General features: G+C 49.2%; 1 protein-coding gene across 7 annotated transcripts in view; it reads left to right on the top strand.

Annotated features, from left to right (window-relative positions):
• The first annotated feature begins 6,126 nt into the window (after positions 1–6,126).
• Positions 6,127–19,832, top strand: part of CIC (capicua transcriptional repressor) — a 91,269-nt gene continuing 77,563 nt past the window's right edge. For 4 of the 7 annotated variants that reach the window (XM_083162206.1, XM_083162204.1, XM_083162203.1 and 1 more), the window contains exons 1-2: positions 6,128–6,281; positions 14,415–17,224. In XM_083162206.1, the coding sequence (XP_083018332.1) occupies positions 14,446–17,224 (2,779 nt within the window). In that variant the 5' untranslated portion in view covers positions 6,128–6,281; positions 14,415–14,445. Of the gene's footprint in view, positions 6,282–6,769; positions 6,903–11,677; positions 11,820–14,414; positions 17,225–19,832 lie in introns of those variants that run through there. The other 3 variants (XM_083162205.1, XM_083162201.1, XM_083162202.1) reach the window with 3 other exon arrangements.

Raw genomic sequence — 19,832 nt, 5'->3', positions numbered from 1 at the left:
TTACAACTACTAGGGCAGGTGGATGAGGTACCTGAAGGTACCATTATGGTATGCTTAGATGTATGCAGTTTGTACACCTCCATACCACATACTGGTGGCTTGGAGGCTGTACAAACATTCATTAGCCAGTTTTTGGATCCTTTGATCTTTGACCACAAGCTTTTTGTTGAGTTATTGTCCCTTACGTTACAGAGAAATTATTTTTTGTTTGACGGTGGGTATTACCTACAGCTAAGAGGGTGTGCCATGGGTTCTCCTGTGGCCCCCTCTTATGCTAACATTTTCATGTTTTTTGAGGAAGAGGCCAGATTCCTCCATGTTCCCGCCGTCAGGGACCACCTACTCCTGTTCACCCGCTACATTGATGATATTTTCATCTTGTGGACGGGTGGACAGGAGGCGTTACTTAACCTTTTGCATGACATCAATCTTGGTCCCTCCACCATTAAATATACGGCTACTTACAGTGAAGTCTCAGCACATTTCCTGGATGTTGCTATATCCATTATTAATAACAAAATTAAAACGGATGTCTTTTTTAAGGATGTAGACAGAAATACTTTTTTGATGGGCGCCAGTCATCATCCACCAGCCCTCAAACGTGGTCTTCCGCGTTCACAGATGATTCGGGTTGCCCGCATCATCAGTGACCGCTCTGCTGTTGAACCACGCTTGGATCTTCTTATTTCTAAATTCTTGGCTCGTGGCTACAATCTGGACACGCTGTTGTCCCAGAAACAAGAAGTTCTGCAAATGTCCAGAAATGATTTGCTTACGCCTAAGGTCAGAAACCAGGCAGCTGTCCTGCCCTGGTCGAGTTCATTCTCGACTTCCAGTGCAGTTATTACACATGCCACCAATGCCCTCTGGCCCATTGTGAAAACGGATCCAGATTTATCTGGATTGAAGTCAGTCAGACCGCTGGCAGCATTCCGCAGGGGCCCCAACCTGAGGGATCGTCTAGTGAAGGCTGACATTACCGGCCGAGGCATGCCTAAACCTCCCAACACCCACACGAAGGCACCAGGTTGCTATAGTTGCATTTCGTGTGAGACCTGCAAGCACCTAATTGTGTGTAAGCATTTTAAACATCCCCATGGGTCCAAAATGTATGATATCAGACAGGTACTCACCTGCAGGATGTCACACGTGGTTTATATTATCATTTGTCCCTGTGGGCTCCACTATGTTGGACAAACCTCCCGTACTTTCAGGGAAAGAATGGCTGCTCACCGGTCGGCCATCAATCTGTCACTTAGGGGCAGAGATGTTGACCAGCCGGTGGCACGCCATTTCAAGAGATGTGGGCATTCCATTTCCGATCTCAAATATTTTATGATTGACCATATCAAAGAATCCCAATGTGGCGGTGATAGGTCCAAAAAATTGCTTATTCGTGAGTCGGAATGGATCTTCAGATTGGGTACCATCTATCCTGATGGCCTCAATGAGAAGATCAATTGGAACTCCTTAGGTTAAGGTTTTCTGCTTACTTCTCTCATTGTTGTGGTTATATTATTTACCCTGCTTCTTTGCTTGTTTTGTGTTTTTATTGTATTCTAATGTTTTATTTTATTTTTTTTCAGACACATCACCTAACCTGGCTCAAGATGCCCTGACATCAACACCATGTCGACACTCTGATCGGTCGACTGGTCCCTTGGTAACCATGACTCAGGGTGGCGCAAATAGGTGTCACAGGGAACATTGGGTCTGGGATGGTCGACTCCAACATGAGGTCCCATGATTGGCGATGATCGGGAGCAGGATCCAGGTGGTGAGTAGTGTCTTTTGTATGTTTTTGTATTGTTACACCTGGCCTGGGGAACCTAAGGACAAACCGCAGCTAGCGCTTGTCATGTCCGGATAGATGGCACGCACATGCTGCTGTGCGGTGGAACGCAAGCATCAGGTTGCTTGGCAACCTGTATCTTGTGCCGCTGACAGGAAGTATGTTGCGCGTCACTTCCGGTGGACGGAGGCGGGCTGTGGATGCGTCTGCGGTGACTCCAGGACCAGGTGAGTATATATTGTGCGTTTGTATTGCATAAGATTGCTGTAGGTTTGTGGCTGAGGACGGGGCTGATACCCCGAAACGTCCCCCACACACCTGTATTCTTCAATACACTTTTTTTGTGCAGTTATCAAGTCTCCCCGAGTGCCGTTTATTCCCGCTTTCAGTGGGTTCATTGGACTGATATTGATTACTCTTCTGGCACCTGGAGCAGCTGTATGTGAGACACTGGGAGTGCCGGCAGCATTGGATGGCTATATATATATATATATATATATATATATATATATATATATATATATATATATCACTAATTCCTTTTCCCCAAAAAATGTAACAGTGTAACGTGGGCTAGATTAAATGAGGGAGATTGCTAGACTAATGAGGGAGCGAGGGATATTGCTGCTATTTCAGGGAGTCTCTTGCAGAATGCAGGAGGGGAGGTAACTATGATGTAACAGTGTAATGTGGGCTAGGTGACATGAGGGAAATTGGTAGACTAATGAGGGAGAGAGGGAGATTGCTGCTATGTCAGGGAGTCTCCTGCAGAATGCAGGAGGGGAGGTAATTATGATGTAACAGTGTAATGTGGGCTAGATGAAATGAGGGAGATTGCTAGACTAATGAGGGAGAGAGGGATATTGCTGCTATTTTAGGGAGTCTCCTGCAGAATGCAGGAGGGTAGGCAACTAACTGATTACATACCTCCCAACTTGTGTTAAAGCCAACTCGGGACCCTGTATGTGCTGAAGGCACGTGTCCGGAATTTGGGGGCGTGTACCAGCAGCAAGGGGGCATGGCCTATGCTATTGGCACTCATGCAAGACCACACCCCTGTTTTGCCGCTGTGAGGGCATGGCCAGTGGCTCTGTGAGCTGCTGGCCATGCACCCGGACCCAACTGCTCCCCCACCGTAGAGCACTGCCAGCTCTAGGCGTGATGCAAAACCGCCCCCCCCTGCAAAAATCGGGACAGTTGCTAGGTATTTAATTACAGCAGGACAGTGTCACTAATTGGACACTGTCTCGCTGTCCCACTGACTCTGCGGCCTGGGGGGGGGTTTGGTTGGAGGAGTTTTCAACCTCTACTATCAGTGCGGAGCGGGAGCCGGGTGGCTGCACAGCTGCTTGGGGAGCACTGTTCATGCCCCCAAAATGACAAAAACAGGGCTTGCAGTGCTAGGCCAAGCTCACCCCTCCTGAGGCCCTGACACTTTTTCGGACATGGGTGGATAAGGCAGATCCCCGTTGCCTGACAGCCAAAGTTGGGAGCTAGCTATTGGGCAACAGCAGTATATGAGAAAAGGTGTAAAGTCAAGAATAGTCCCACAGTATTGTGTGATTTAGTTTCATTTTAATTACATCTTTGCCAATCCGTTTCCACATCTCTATTGGTGCATTCATTATAATCTCTATGGACACCTTTCTGCTGTGCTGTCATGCACAACTATACATGACATACATTGGGGAGGAGGCCATACCTCACAACTTTGTGAATTTCAGAATAGGGACACTTGCGCGGCGAAGCCGCGCGCCCGCGCCTGAAAAGGGGCGTGCCGTATGCAAATGAGGGTGTGGCTTATGCAAATTAGCCACATCTCCGTTTTCGGCCGCGATTAGACGCTGTGCACATGCGCACAGCGTCTATTCTGTCAGATTGGGGGGGACTCCCAACTGCCCCCTCCCGCAGCGGGACACTGCCGGCCGCGGGAGGGACGCGGGAATGTCCCCAAAAACCAGGACGTTCCCACGTTTAGCGGGACAGTTGGGAGGTATGGGAGGCGGGTGAATAGACATTAGTCAGTCTGACACTTCTCTTCATTGCTTGTCAAACTCAGTAGTCACAGGCAGATTTGTCTCCAGAAATATGTCAGCCGCTTACATAACTCGGTCCATAAGATGGAGACTTACCTGAATAATGTTCTGAGAAAACTTTATTTTAGAACTTCAGCTAAGCAGAAGGTGTTCTTCTAATATACCTCAGGCAGGCGTTAGAAAATCTCAATCCCAGCATGCCTTGTTAGTTTTGCTATGTATACAATTGTTGCAGTGCATGCTGGTATGTGTAGTTCAACAACAGCTGGAGGGCCAAAGGTTCCCCATGCCTGCCCTAATCCTTCGAAGTCTGCGTATCTCCTAACTGTCCATTAATGCAAGTATTTATACTGTAAAGTGTTTATACCAAGGACCATAAAGAAGGCAAGGAGCCATTTTGTACCTTATGAGGTGCTGATGTTGGTGACATTGTTCGGACTTATATAACCTAGTGGTATATGGGTCAAACAAACACAGGATGCAGAGGGGGAATGGGGGGTTTTAGCGCACCACTCCCCCCCCCCCCCCGCCCCCATAATTCTACACCCATGCACCCCAGTGGAGGGTAGCTGTAACCACACCTACTAGGTCAGGGACAACACATCTCAGCGACCCCAGGGGCCAGAAAGTATACCCTGAGTAAAGATTGCAAACAATGGTTTAATCATAAATGGTCTACATCCATGGTACAGTTGGTGGTCAACATCAATTATGGAAAACCATCAACAGGGAACTATTTATAAATTCCCCTGCTTATGGTAATTGCTACTTTAATGCTAAACAGCGGCTTGACAATGTGGAGGGCTTCATGGGTGATATTGGTGTATCAGCAGTAACAGATTTACCACTTGGAAAACAAGGCAGCCACTTAGGTTGATTCATGGAGCCGGGAATGCAATTCTGATTCCCGATAGACCACAAGCTCCACTGAAAATGTCTGAATTGACTGGCTGAATACTCCCAACAGGATGTCAATGATTACACAGCTGCTGGGTTCCGGCTCCAGTGCGCGTCTGTGTCCTATTTATTGTGTTGTGTTGTGTATGTGATGTCATGATCCAGGCATATATGACATCACATGCACAGTGAGACGAGCCAGCCCAGAAAAGAGTGAAGACTGAAGAGGAAGTGGTACATGTTCTGGTGCAGATGTGTGCACCCATTGCTACAATTCGGAAGGGGAGGTGTATACACTGACTGGTTGGCAGCTTACAGTGACTGGGTGAGGGCCTATCTGCCTGATCAATCATGAAAGAGGCCAAATGGGTGTCTTGCTTCTGACCCCATGAGGTCCAAACTCGCCTCTGAGTATCGGGAAGGGAGTTTTGCCTTTTATCGGCCTAGGGATGCTATGAGAAACCAGTGGTTTCCAACTCTCCATGTTTCTGACCCGTTGGATTAGCTTTTTCCATGTGATTGGCAATGTTTCCGATGGATCATCCTACGGCAGCAGACATCCATTTCATGGCAGACTTTTGATGTCTATTGCGCAAACGCAACACCTTACCATCGGTGGTTACATACCTCCCAACATGACCCTCTCCAGGAGGGACACATTGCTCTGCTCCTGCACTTCCCTCTTAATGTATGATTACCATCACCTGTGTTGAAGCACCTTTCTTAGTAATTTACATGTTTAACACAGATGAAGGTAATCATGCATTAAGAAGAAATCCCAGGAGCAGAGCATTGTGTCCCTCCTGGAGAGGGTCATGTTGGGAGGTATGTGGTTATCACATGCTGGTGGCAACTAGTTTGCTCCAATGGCCAATTCTAAACTAGTCACTATCACACCAGGCAGGCCTTAACTCTTGATCTACACAACTGTATTAATATAATATGTATAACAGCAGCTGTGGAACTACAAGTCCCAGCATCATCTGCTATCCTTTACTGCTGGGTGGCTCAGCCGCTGCACAAAGCAGAGTATTCTCTCTGCCGGCAGCGATCAGGTTAACGAACTCTAGCGCAGTGTTACAAAAGTTGCCTCCTGCCCTGCAGCCATTGGCTGAATGTTCACTTGTTGCGAGTCTATTGGCTCAGACCAACCCCGCCCACCTCTGTGTGTAACAGTCCCTCATCGCCAAGGCGGACCACGCCCACTCTTTCCAGTTTGATGGCAACACGCTCGCCGACGTCACCGCCGCTCCGCGCTATTGGCTGCCGCCTCTGCCCCGTTCGGCCAATGGCCCGCCGCGGCGGTGACATCAGCTAGCAACCATCCCCCGGCACGCGCCGATAGAGGGGAAGGAGGTGAAGGAGGGGGGCGTGGCCGGGCCGGGCAGTGTGGGTCCACCACGAGCAAAGCCCCTCCCTCCATGCGATTACGCCACTGCCGAGGGGAGAAGCTGATTGGTCAATCCCGACGGGCTCTTGCTGTTGCTGTGTGTGTGGGGGAAGAGACGACTGGAGCTGCCGGTATCTCATGAAGAGCCGGGAGAGGGGAAAGAGGGGTGAGTCACTTTGTACCCGCTCCCAGCAGCTGCTATGGGGCTCTCTGTCACAGCCTCCCTCACTTCCGAACTCGATGCCCCGCACGGCCAGCCGAAGGAATCTCTGCACTTCTTCCACTCCCTTGCCTCACACTAGCCTCTCATCGTTGCACTTGCTGGTAGTTGTAGTTCTTTACCAAGTAGTTTCAGCCTGCTGTCTAGGCGAACCTTTTCTCTGTCAAACTACAACTCCCGTCAGGCCCTGCTGCAGACACCGCTCTTGATAAACAAGGCACTTAATCTCTCCCTGTGGTTGGTGGGCTGTAGCCACGCCCTACCATGCTCTCCATTGGCTACTGTACCTGCCTATCACCTATTATTAGCGTGTCTCCGCCTCCTTTCCCCGCTAGCAACCTCTGATTGGTTACTGTACGTGTTGCTCAAGCTTTTCTCCTCTTGTCAGTCTGCTCCGCCCCTTTGGAGATGACAGGTGGCCTCCCATTGGCCGTGGGATCTGTCACTGGGCTAGTTGTGGGCTGTGATTGGTCGCCTCCTCCAGCTGTTCCTGCTTCATTCACCATTTTGTCTCCTGGAGTAAGGGGGCCAGGCAGCAGTGTGTGGATGTCCGTGGGTGAGGGCCAGGTGAGTGTCCGCGGCTCCCCTCCGGTCACCTAGAGCAGCTCCTCCGAGCCCTCAGCCTGGATGTACCTCTGTGGTGCACTGCCCCCTGCATCCAGCTTTGTGTCTGCTCACTGCCTGATTGTGGTATCGTGTGTGCACAGACTTCTGCCCTGAGCCAGCCTGTGGGTGTGCATGTGACCCCTTCATGGAGTAGCAGCCCCTCATGTCTGTCCTTATTTTGGGGGTAGTCTGCATTGGGATGGGTGCTTTGAAACTTACTAGACACCCCCCCCCCCCCCCCCCCCATCCCTTAATGCTGCAGGGCTGCACTTTGGGGGAAAAAATATATATACATCTCCTCTCTATATCCCAAGCAGATTCCCCACGCCAGAAAGCACATTGCACCGTTATATATTTATTTATTGATATATTATTAGGGTGCACTGAGTTCTGGCAAGAGGAAAACTGCTGCCTCTGATCATTGGGAGACAATGGTTCGGTCTTCGTGTAATTGATTTGCCATTGCGTAAAAAAAAAAAAAATCCCTCTTTGTTATGGAGCAGAGGGAAGCTTTCCGCACCTTGTGCATGGCAGCCAGGGAGGAACGGGGAAGAGTGGCAGCGAGTAATGCATTTTGCATTTAGATGAGAGCTGCTGGGTGGGCTGGCTGTGGGAACACGAAGATCAGGCATAAAGTTTGGTGCAGGCAGGAGATTGCCACTCTAGAGCTAGGAAATGATGTCACATCAGCAAATATTTGCTTGGAATTAAAAATAATGGAAGGGGGGGGGGGGGGGGGTTAGTGTCTGATCTAGGTCGTATGTTCCCGGATAAATGCAATATTGACCTTTCCCATTAGGAGTCTGTAGCCGCTCCATACGCTGGGATAATGTGATTCGTATACCTTTTATCTCACGTTATTCCAGGCTGAGCTGCAAGGCACCAGTCATTGTGCCACTATGTAACCCGGCCCACATTATCCAGGATATATCCGTACGGTGCCATGTGGCAAGGAATGTGGGAGTTGCCCACTCGGCCATGTCACTGAGTTATTGTTACACAACTGCACCGGAGATCAAATAAACACACAGGGCACATAATGCAGCAGCAGGGGTTAATGTGTGTACTGTCCATGACTGCAGTGTTAATAGATTGCAGGATGTTAAGAGTTAACTTTAGTTCACGGATTGGCAAACATGTCTGCAGATAGTCCCTGCCCAGGTCGGTCATATATACTCTACTGACCTCATCCGTCTGTACTGGGCGCTGCCGTGTGTGCCCTGACGGACATTGTAGTAGAGTTAAATATGTGTGTGTGGTTCACTTGTATGGTGCAAAGGGAGGGGTGGTTAACACTGGTTTAGTGTAAGTCAGGCCATGTGTTATGCTGACCACTAGTATAGTGCGTGAGTAGGGGGGTGGCCATGCTGACCATTAGTGTAGTGGGGGCGGCTGTGCTGATAGCTAGTGTAGTGTGTGAGTAAGGGGCGGTTATGCTGAACACTAGTATAGTGTGTGAGTACTGTGGCGGTTATGCTGAACACTAGTATAGTGAGTGAGTAGTGGGGCGGTTCTGCTGACCACTAGTATAGTGAGTGAGTAGTGGGGTGGCCATGCTGACCACTAGTGTAGTGGGGGCGGCTGTGCTGATAGCTAGTGTAGTGTGTGAGTAAGGGGCAGTTATGCTGAACACTAGTATAGTAAGTGAGTACTGGGGCGGTTCTGCTGAACACTAGTATAGTGTGTGAGTACTGGGGCGGTTATGCTGAACACTAGTATAGTGAGTGAGTAGTGGGGTGGCTGTGCTGAACACTAGTGTAGTGTGTGAGTAAGGGGCAGTTATGCTGAACACTAGTATAGTGAGTGAGTAGTGGGGCGGCTGTGCTGAACACTAGTGTAGTGTGTGAGTAAGGGGCAGTTATGCTGAACACTAGTATAGTGAGTGAGTAGTGGGGTGGCTGTGCTGAACACTTGTATAGTGTGTGAGTAGTGGGGCGGCTGTGCTGAACACTAGTATAGCGAGTGAGTAGTGGGGCGGTTATGCTGAACACTAGTATAGTAAGTGAGTACTGGGGCGGTTCTGCTGAACACTAGTATAGTGTGTGAGTACTGGGGCGGTTATGCTGAACACTAGTATAGTGAGTGAGTAGTGGGGTGGCTGTGCTGAACACTAGTGTAGTGTGTGAGTAAGGGGCAGTTATGCTGAACACTAGTATAGTGAGTGAGTAGTGGGGTGGCTGTGCTGAACACTAGTATAGTGTGTGAGTAGTGGGGCGGCTGTGCTGAACACTAGTATAGTGTGTGAGTAGTGGGGCGGTTGTGCTGAACACTAGTATAGTGTGTGAGTAGTGGGGCGGTTATGCTGAACACTAGTATAGTGTGTGAGTAATGGGGCGGTTATGCTGAACACTAGTATAGTGTGTGAGTAGTGGGGCGGTTATGCTGAACACTAGTATAGCGAGTGAGTAGTGGGGCGGTTATGCTGGACACTAGTATAGCGAGTGAGTAGTGGGGCGGTTATGCTGAACACTAGTATAGCGAGTGAGTAGTGGGGTGGCTGTGCTGAACACTAGTATAGCGAGTGAGTAGTGAGGCGGTTATGCTGAACACTAGTATAGCGAGTGAGTAGTGGGGCGGTTATGCTGAACACTAGTATAGCGAGTGAGTAGTGGGGCGGTTATGCTGAACACTAGTATAGCGAGTGAGTAGTGGGGCGGTTATGCTGAACACTAGTATAGCGAGTGAGTAGTGGGGCGGTTATGCTGAACACTAGTATAGTGAGTAGTAGGGCGGTTATGCTGAACACTAGTATAGTGAGTGAGTAGTGGGGCGGTTAGGCTGAACACTAGTATAGTGAGTGAGTAGTGGGGCGGTTAGGCTGAACACTAGTATAGCGAGTGAGTAGTGGGGTGGTTATGCTGGACACTAATGTAGTGGGGCGGTTATGCTAAACACTATTATAGTGTGTGAGTAGTGGGGTGGCTGTGCTGACCACTAGTGTAGTGTGTGAGTAGGGGTTGCGGCTGTGCGGACTATTAGTATAGTGTATAAGTAAGGGGGGTGAGCTATGCTGAACACTAGTAGTGTTGACATAAGAGGACAGTAATGCTGAAAATGAATAGTGTAGGTAGGGGTGCGCTTATGCTAAACACTAGTAGTGCAGGTTGGTAGGATGCTTATGCTGAACACTAGTAGTGTTGGTAGGGGGACGGTTTTGCTGAACACTAGTAGTGTAGGTATGGGGACGGTTGTGCTGAACGGTAGGAGGGTGCTACTACACATTAGTTTAGTTAGGTGGCATGCTGGACACAAAGATCATGTTATTGGTCTGTATGGTATAAGTCATGGGGGGAGGAGCAAGTGATTGCTAGTATATTGTACGTTGGGGAGGGTGTGCTCAACACGAGTATGGTGTAAATGGGAGGGGGGACTGTAGTATCCTGTTATTTAATGTGAGTGTGCTGAAAACGATTCTGCTAGTAATGGTGAGTGATCATTAGTATAGTGTAATGTGTGTGTGTGTGTGTGTGTGTGTGTGTATATGTGGGGGTATGGGGAACACCACCGTAGTGTATGTGGGGGTATGATAAACGCTAGTGTAGTGCATAAGGGACTAGGATAAACTATGGGTGCCGGATGACCTCCCGACAGTCGGGATCACGATTTACAGGGGCTATTCTCCCTCGTAGCGCCCCCTTTTTGGAGTACCAGCAGTCGGTCTAATGTCAGATTCCTGACTGTGGGACCCGATTATCACACCGTAAAAAATATTACAGCATGCTCTCCAAATGAAAGTCTAGCCCCCCCCCCTTTACTCCAGCTATATAATCCGATTTTGTGGTGGCAGCCTCCTGCTTGGAATCATTGGCCCGTAGTCAGTGCAGCCGGCGAGGGGGTTAAACGGCGGGGATTGCCGAAAAAAAGCGACCCTCGCCGTTTAACCCCACGTGCCGGCCACTCACCTATTCTACGTTCATTGGGGAATACTCTCTGTCAGAGGACGTTGAGGATTCCCCCAAACAGCGATGCTCGCTACTAATGTTTTATCCGCCGCACACGCCATTTCCCTGTTGCCGCAAAAACCTAGATACGGGGGAAATGGCGTGTGCAGGGGGTCAGTTGAATACAGACCGTGCGAGCGCAGAAATCATTGAATATACCCCATTGAGAAGGGGAGATGGGAGCAGGCAGTGGGTGATCCGCGTATGGACGGTGTACGGTATTGTGCAGTGACATGAGGGGGTGAGAACGTGTGGGTGATAGGCTTCTGTGTACGTGTCGGAGACTGTCTGGTTGCCTGTCTGCTGGTGAATCCGGGCATATGATGTGTTCTGGATGTAGGTGCATTACGTGTCAGTGTATCTCCCCATCCGATGCTGTGCTGCCCATAAACCTACAATTTGTAGCTATTTTTGCTGCGTGCGTGGGTGTGCGCTAAGCCTTTCTTGTGTGCACACGGGTGTGTGGGTACATGTCCCAATCTGCATACGTGCACGAAGATGTGTCTGAACGTGTTCTCTGGAGGAGTACGTGTGCCGGAAGGTTCCCTGTGTGCGTTTAGGCACATATACACCATGCGTCCGAATCGGGGAGATCCACCGCATGTATTAAATGGATATTAGGCATAAAAAGAAAGAAAAGAAGCAAAACCACTTCTATAAGGGAGGAATTGTGACTATATTCAGTATCCGGACGCCCGGACGGGTTTACTCAGCGCTGTACGGCATCTGCGTACAGTCATGCCTAGCTGTGGTGTAGATCCCAGTGACTGGGTTCATTGTTGGAGCTCCAGTGGACGGCACAGATCATCTCAGTGATGCTCACGAGCAGACACATCATCAGATGGAGCAGCAGGGGGTGAAAGCGCCGTCCCTGCTGTATGTATGCATGTGTTCCGAGTATCAGTCATGCAGACCATCGGTCGGCCGGATAACATCGGTATGCAACCATTTCACGCCTAGCGGTTTGCATGAACCCGGTCTGTGTGAAGCCCAGGTGTTTCTGTAGTGTGCACCTTGCTTGCAGTCGGCATTTGTCTGTGCATGTCTCCGTGTGTGTGTGTGTGTGTGTGTGTGTGCTCGGCTATATGTGTCCGGACATGCCTGCTTGCTGTGTATGATCAGCAGACCATGCCTTGATCACGTAGATAACACATGCACACTGCCTTACGGTACCTTGCATGCTTGGCGAGGACACGGGATTTAACCATTTCACTGCTACGCAAATGTGTTTCATTTCCACCCTGCTTTGTGGTGACAAGGGTGCCTGTGTGTGTGTGTGTGTGTACATGTCTGCACTTGTCCTTCCACAGATACCGTGCCTGTATTTTCAGCGATAGGTGTAGATGTCTTCAGCTATTTATAGTGGTTGCTGTGGTGGAAGGAAGCGATTACACCCGTTATATGAGTCACATCACCCCTCGCATAGATCATGATCTAACACCCTGTGGGTCTCTAGCTGTACTCGGACTACAACTCCCAGCATTCACCGGAACAGCCTGGTGCTTGGTCCTTTTGGAAAGTGCAGGATTGGATAACCTTCTCCAAGGTTTACTAAATCCAAAACCATGCCAGAAAGATAAGAACCTGGGGCCTCAGATTCGGCGCAGATGAATTTCATTGGTGCAGGATTACACCTGGACCATCCGTATCGCGGTGCGAGGGGTGATCAATGCATTGCGTTGTTCCTGTATTTAGGGAAAGTGCTGGCTGCTTATTATGTGGCGTGTGAATACCGGACCGCCTTATTTCAGCATTGTCATTTAGAGTTAGGGCATGTTCCCCTTGCAACGCTATCTGCAAATATTGGAATGGGGTTTTATCAAGGGATAAATCTGCTCTTTGTAGCCCGATACAGGGGTCTGTGTGCTGTGTCTTGGAGAGGGCTAAAGTGGATGGAGATACAGTAGCCGCCAATAAGCTCATAATTGCCACTTTACTGATTGTTTGGAAAATGATAGTTAGGAGCTGGTTGGTCGCATTTTTTTTGTCTGTCAACTGTATCGGTCTCCAAGGCTTAGTACATTGACCCCCTATCTCCCTAATGCCAAATGAGACCGTTGGTTTTCAGTAAACAATGGCTGGAGGGTATGCCCAAGTGAATTGGAGGTGAAGAGCCACTTCTGGTAGGGTAGACCTGGCACGAGCGAGTTACCTCCACATTCATGGGGTTGATGTGGAGTTGAACAAGAGTCCACTTGCGTTGCGCATTCTCTGGATCCCAGCGTACACTGTTACGGGTGATTCTGAGTCGTATACCTGTAGGCGCCATACTTCTGGCTGAACTGGGCTGGAACCAGACTTTTATCGGATAGGTTAAGTTTAGAGAGGGCGCGGTGGTAGAAGTGCAGACTGGCGCATGTGGACCGTGCTTTTTTTCCCAGAGAGGGCACATTGGTAATATTGCAGGCCGTGTAGACTGGCGTATGTGTGACCGAGCTTTTTCGGACAGGGCATGTTGGTAGAATTGCAGGCTGTGTAGACTGGCGTATGTGTGACAACATATGAACGTAGCTCTGTGCGCACAATGGTGGGGGGAGGGGCAATTGTGGCCAACTTGCGTTGAGCCCCGCATTGATTGTCAGTGGTTCCCACACTCTCCTCAAGGCAGACTAAGGATATTCAGACTTGAGCACAGATGGTTAAATCCAATTGACTAAAAGATTAATCTAGCTCCTTTTGCTGGATTTGCCTAAAACCTGGACTTTTAGGGGAAAAAAAAATTATCTATTTTAAATCTTCGACTACAGCAGATTTTTCCAAACTCTGCCATTAAAGTCCATGCTTTTTGAGCACAGGTGACTTTTTTTGCCGTCCATCTTGGACAAGTTGGTGTCAGAGGAGCCTTACAATTATGTCAAAAGAGAACTCCCAACCTCTTATGTGGGGTACACACCAGAACGATCATGATCACGAGCAGATTGTGAGACGATCGTACGATGGTCGCATGATCTGTTGGAGCACAGGATCTGCATATGATCTGATCATGATCTGTACCCAGTAGAAGGGATCGTTTTCAAATCCTGACTGCAGAAGGAAGGATCTGTAGCGGGGACGCGCATCCGATCGGAATCGGATCTAAAACACGCCAAACAATGCCCAATTTACATACAATCAATCGAGATTGTATAGAAATTGGGGGAAATGAGAACAAATAGTTCTGGTGTGTACCCAGCATTACTGGTTCCCGGAAATCGTATTTGGACTTAACACCCCCCCCCCCCCCCCATACAATACAGCGACTTCTCCGAGGGGAGACATCGCAGCCGATCCCCCCCCTTAAATGGCAAGGAACCTTTCCGGCCAGCCAGATCACATACGATATATTGTATGTGGTCCTTTTGCATATGATATATCATATGCTGTCCGAGCCGGAGGGCGGATGTCAAACACCTGTGATATGGTCACTGCTCACCCGATTTTTCGTCCCCAGCCGTCGGAATCGGGTGAAAAGTGGCCAAATCGCACCAGATTATGTCCAGCTTTAGTCTTTTTCTCATTATACCGTTTAATGCTCTTTTATATTTGTTTCCAGGTGCCGTCTTTCTAAGAAAGAACCCCCAAACATGAAACCAGTAAAGAAATCTACTGGTCCAGGAAACGGCAAAGGCACAAACTCCACCCGCAGCAAGAAACAGAAAAGAAAGGTGGAGGAAGGACGGCAGGAGGAAGAGGAGGAAGAGGAGGAGGAGGCAACATCCGAGGAGGCAGCTGACAACTCAGGACAACCCCTGGCTTATGTGGGTGCCAGGAAGATGCAGGTAAAAGTGGAACCTTCAGAGACTGATGCAGGGAATCTGGCAAAGCAGCAAGATCTGCCAGCACATAACCCGGAACCCACGATGGAGGCTGAGGCGCAAGCTGGGACATCTCATGGTTGCATTGAAACTTCCAACAATGAGCAAGCGAAAGTAACGTATGACCCACCTCGGTGGGAGATGCCTCTGAGCAGGAAAACTGCCACTTTTAAGTCTAAAGCCCCTAAGAGAAAATACGTGGAAGGCCACGGATCGCAAGAGGATTCTTCCAGTAGCAGCGAAGGAACTGCTGCAGCCCAGGAACGCGCTTCAGAACAGCCAGTCGTACCCGCCATTGATACAGAGGATATGTGTCCATCAGTGAGGTCTTCTTCTACAGACACGGCCAGCGAGCATTCTGCTGATCTAGAAGAGGAAGCCGAGAAAGTTCAAACAGAGCTCGAGGCACCTGCCGCGTCCTGGCCGGAGACTGATGTACAAGGTCACATGCAGCCCCAGAGAGTCCTGGCAAGGAAGGAGGACGCCTTCCATCTTTGCCAAGTGAAGCAGGTCCGAAGGAACCAGGAACTCGGAGTTCTGTTTCCCGGCTCACAGACCATTACATTCCTGGACATCATGCAGGAACCTGTTCTGTTAGACCAGGTCCCGACGCCGGGTGAGGTAGAAGTGGGTGCTGCAGTGTGTGCCTGCGTCGGACCTGAAAACACAACTTTCCGAGAGGGGAACGTTGTAGAAATTGTCCAGAGTCCACTGTCTTACAAAGTATGCTTTCAGCAGAGCCCAGGCCGCAGAGAGCGTGACTATGGCTGGGTGCCGCACAGCAGCATCCGACTTGTGCGATTTCCTTGGTGTAAAGAGCCGATGCTGGTGGCTCCACGGGCGGCAGAGGAGAAGTCGCAGCAGGCCATCGGAAGATTTTCAACGCCTCATCCTTCAGAGCACCAACCGGGTGGCTCGGCTGAGATACCTGGATCTCCACGTGGCTCTGAACAGAAGCACCTTGAGGATGCTGAAGTCTCAAAGATCAGCTTCAGCATGCCAGTGAGTGAGGAGAAGTTGACCGCTGTGCAACACTGTATTCTCTCCCCTCCTAAGTCGCCCGCCTATGGAATGATAATGGGCCGCTTGCCGGAGCAGCCGTCCCCCTTGTTGAGTCCAGACGCGGGAAGCCGAAGCAGCTGCAGCAGCGTGTCTCTGGATAAGTGCAGCACCCCTGGATCCCGATCCCGCACACCTTTGACAGCCGCACAGCAGAAGTACAAAAAGGGAGACGTAGTTTGCACCCCTAATGGCATCCGTAAGAAATTTAACGGGAAGCAGTGGAGGAGACTGTGTTCTCGGGACGGCTGCATGAAGGAATCACAGCGGAGAGGCTACTGCTCCAGGCACTTGTCCATGCGAACCAAGGAGATGGAGAACATGTCTGAAGGCCGGGGCGGCCGGGAGGGCAGCGCAGAGTTCGAATGGGATGATACCTCACGAGACAGCGAAGTCAGCAGCATACGCACAGACTCTCGTCCGCGGCTTCTAGCCCCCACGGACCTCTCTCGCTTTGACTTTGATGAGTGTGAAGCTGCCAATATGTTGGTGTCTCTGGGCAGTTCCCGCTCTGGAACCCCATCCTTCTCGCCTGTCTCCAACCAGTCTCCTTTCTCCCCAACTCCATCGCCCTCACCTTCTCCGCTCTTTGGCTTTAGGCCAGCCAATTTTAGCCCCATTAATGCTTCCCCGGTCATCCAGCGTGCGGCTCGGAGCCGACATGTGAGTGCAAGCACCCCCAAAGGTCAAGCCGTGTTGACTCCGGAGATGCTTCACCACTCCCACCATAGAGATAGGCAAGCGACTGGCATACTGCCCTCATTCCAGACCAACCTTACCTTCACTGTGCCCATGAGCCCTAGCAAGAGAAAACCAGATTCCCACCATTGCAGTGCCAGTTCTGCTGCTGACTTCCAGAAGAGCGATAGCATGGACTCCGGGGTGGATTCGGTCTCTCATACCCCAACCCCGTCCACTCCTGCTGGATTTCGTTCTGTGTCACCGGCCACCATCTTTTCTTGCTCGCAGCAGGCTTCGCCATCTTTGCTTCTATCCCCTCCTGCTGGCTTGACCTCCGACCCTAGCCCATCGGTGCGCAGGGTCCCTGCCGTGCAGAGAGACTCTCCTGTTATAGTACGGAACCCAGATGTCCCCATGCCCTCAAAGTTTGTGGAAAAGCCACCAGATGGGGGATCTCGTGTCAGCGGAGTAGCGTCAGGGGGTGGCAGTCCCCGGCGCATGGTTAAAGTATGCACCAAGGAGCATCCTTCCAAAACACAACTTCAGATACCTGTACCCATCAATGCTACCCAAATCCAGAGTGTTGTGCGTTCTCTGCCACCTGGGCAAACCAGCGCTGGGGAATCCATTACCTGCACATCATCTGGGACCACAGATCATCCTCCAACCGTGTTCAGCGTGTCTTCGCCATTCCAACCTGTGGCCTTCCATCCGTCTCCTGCAGCCCTGCTACCAGTTATTGTACCCAGCGATTACAGCAGCCACCCTGCTCCCAAGAAGGAGATCATTATGGGACGGCCAGGCACCGGTAAGGAATCCCTTTTATGTCGTCATTGGTTTAGAACAGGCATGTTTAAACTATGGCCCTCCAGCTGTTGTGAAACTACAAGTCCTCTAATGCCTTGCCACAGTTTTGCTATTGGGATATGTTAAAAGAATGGCAGGGCATGCTGGGATGTGTAGTTTTACAACAGCTGGAGGGCCAAAGGTTCCCTCTCACTGGTATAGAAGAGGGTAAGGTGGGACTTTTGTGCTGTGTAGAGTACAGGATATACCTACATAGAGCAGTCAAGGTTTTTAAGATCTTCCATCTACAAATCCATATAGTGATCTTGTAACCTTCCTCCAATCAGACATTGATTTCATTGCTTGAATACGCTTGACTATTTACAGTTATTTATTATTATTATTTACAGTTTCTTATATAGCGCAGCAGATTCCGTTACAGCGTCTTATATAGCGCAGCAGATTCCGTTGCGCTTTACAATAGTAGACAGTGATGAAAAAAACTGGGTAACAACAGACAGACTTGGAGGTAGGAGGGCCCTGCTGCAAGCTTACAATCTATAGGGACATAGGAGGGAAACACAAGGACAGGCACCAGTAATAGCATAGAAGTCCCACCAAGTTAGAAGTCCAGAAGGGAAGCTATATAATACATAAGTGCCTCAGAGGGTTATGCGTGTAGAACTTAAATATGATAGGCTTGCCTGAAGAGGTGAGTTTTCAGGGAACGCTTGAAAGTTTGGAGGCTAGTGGAGAGTCCTATTGTGCATGGAAGGGCATTCCATAGGATGGGAGCAGCCCGATGAAAGTCCTGTAATAGTGAATGGGAGCTAGTGATCCATGCAGAAGAGAGACGCAGATATTGTGTAAAGTGGAGTGGTCGAGATGGGAGATATTGTGTGATAAGTAAGGAGATATATGCTGATGTAGAATGGTTAATAGCTTTATATGCGAGTATAAGTGTTTTATATTGAACACGGTAAGATACAGGCAACCAATGGAGGGACTGGCAGAGCGGATCAGCAGACGATGAGCGTCTTGCAAGGAAGATCAACCTAGCAGCAGCATTTAGAATGGATTGCAGTGGTGAGAGTCTGTTCTTGGGAAGACCAGTTAGGAGACTATTGCAATAATCAATGCGGGATATAATGAGTGCATGGATAAGAGTTTTAGTAGTGTGAGATACGGTCGTATTTTGGATATGTTTTTTAGATGCATGTAACATGATTTGGAGACAGATTGAATGTGGGGAAGAAAGGACAGTTCAGAGTCGAGGATGACCCCTAAGCAACGAGCTTGCGGGGTAGGGTAGATTATCGAGTTGTCAACAGCGATGGAGATGTCAGGATGGTAACTGTTCTGGGCTGGTGGGAATATAAGTAATTCTGTTTTGGAAATATTGAGTTTGAGTTGGCGAGAAGACATCCAAGATGAGATGGCAGAGAGACAATCAGAGACTCGGCCCAAAACCACTGGTGACCACTCTGGGGTTGATAGATAGATTTGAGTATCATCCGCATACAAGTGATACTGAAATCCGAAAGAGCTGATTAGTTTGCCAAGAGAGGGAGTATAGATTGAGAAAAGCAGAGGACTATTTACAGTTACAGCACAGTTCTGCTGCGTACCCTGTGTTATAAAATAAGCCTTTCTATTACGTAATGTGTGGATCTGTGAGCACGTATGGTTGGGTAATCTAGTCCTCTAAAGATATCCTGTATTACGCAAAGCAATGCATCCTCTACCCAGACAGGTGCTGCCTGATCGGCTGGGGTTTATTTGGCATTGATTGTATATCATTAATCCAGGCATGTCCAAACTGTGGCCCTCCAGCTGTTGTGAAACTACACATCCCAGCATGCCTTGCCACAGTTTTGCTATTAGGAAATGCTAAAACTATGGCAAAGCATGCTGGGATGTGTAGTTTCACAACAGCTGGAGGGCCGCAGTTTGGACATAATGTATAAGGCGTTCCGTGATCAGGAGATAATAGAAATCTGAGCTAATTATAACATTTACACAATGGGAGAGACCGCTTTGCTCTCAGGAGCTTACAGTCTGATAGAAATGGTATAAGTGTTTGTTTTCCTGGATGCATCCCATTATATATACATGTGTGTGGCACTATGAGCATATCCGTGTATTGATCTGGATAAAGAGATGTATTGCCTGGTTCAGAGTTGCATGGATGCTGCCATTGTTAGGGGTGTGGCCTGCGTGCAACTGCGGCAATTCAGAGTTGTATGGATCTGTCCCATCTCCGCAGAGTGGGTGTAACAGAGCAGTACTTAGGATCTCCCATACATACAGGGAAAGATTGTATTTGGTTAATCCGTTTAGAATTGTGACATCACTAAATGAGGTACCGGCTTAAAGAGAATTGGCAGCTTCTAATTTGGATCCACAGGGGTAAATTTACTAAGATGGGAGTTGTATTGAAGAGGGGATGTTGCCCATAGCAACTAATCAGATTCTGGCAGGATTGGAAGGGAGTGATCCCATACAATGAAGAGATCACTAGGAAAGAACATTTTTAAAGAACAAGTGAAGACATTATTTGAAATTAACCCCTTCAGCGGTAATCCCAAAAATTTATGGGCTATGCTTCAGTACCCAGACTGGCAAACCCG

The sequence above is a fragment of the Crinia signifera genome, chromosome 19 (assembly GCF_055691185.1).
Source record: "Crinia signifera chromosome 19, ASM5569118v1, whole genome shotgun sequence".
Classification (NCBI taxonomy): Eukaryota; Metazoa; Chordata; class Amphibia; order Anura; family Myobatrachidae; genus Crinia; species Crinia signifera.
The sequence above is the reverse complement of the archived record's forward strand: the minus strand, read 5'-3'. Positions and strand labels throughout refer to the sequence as shown.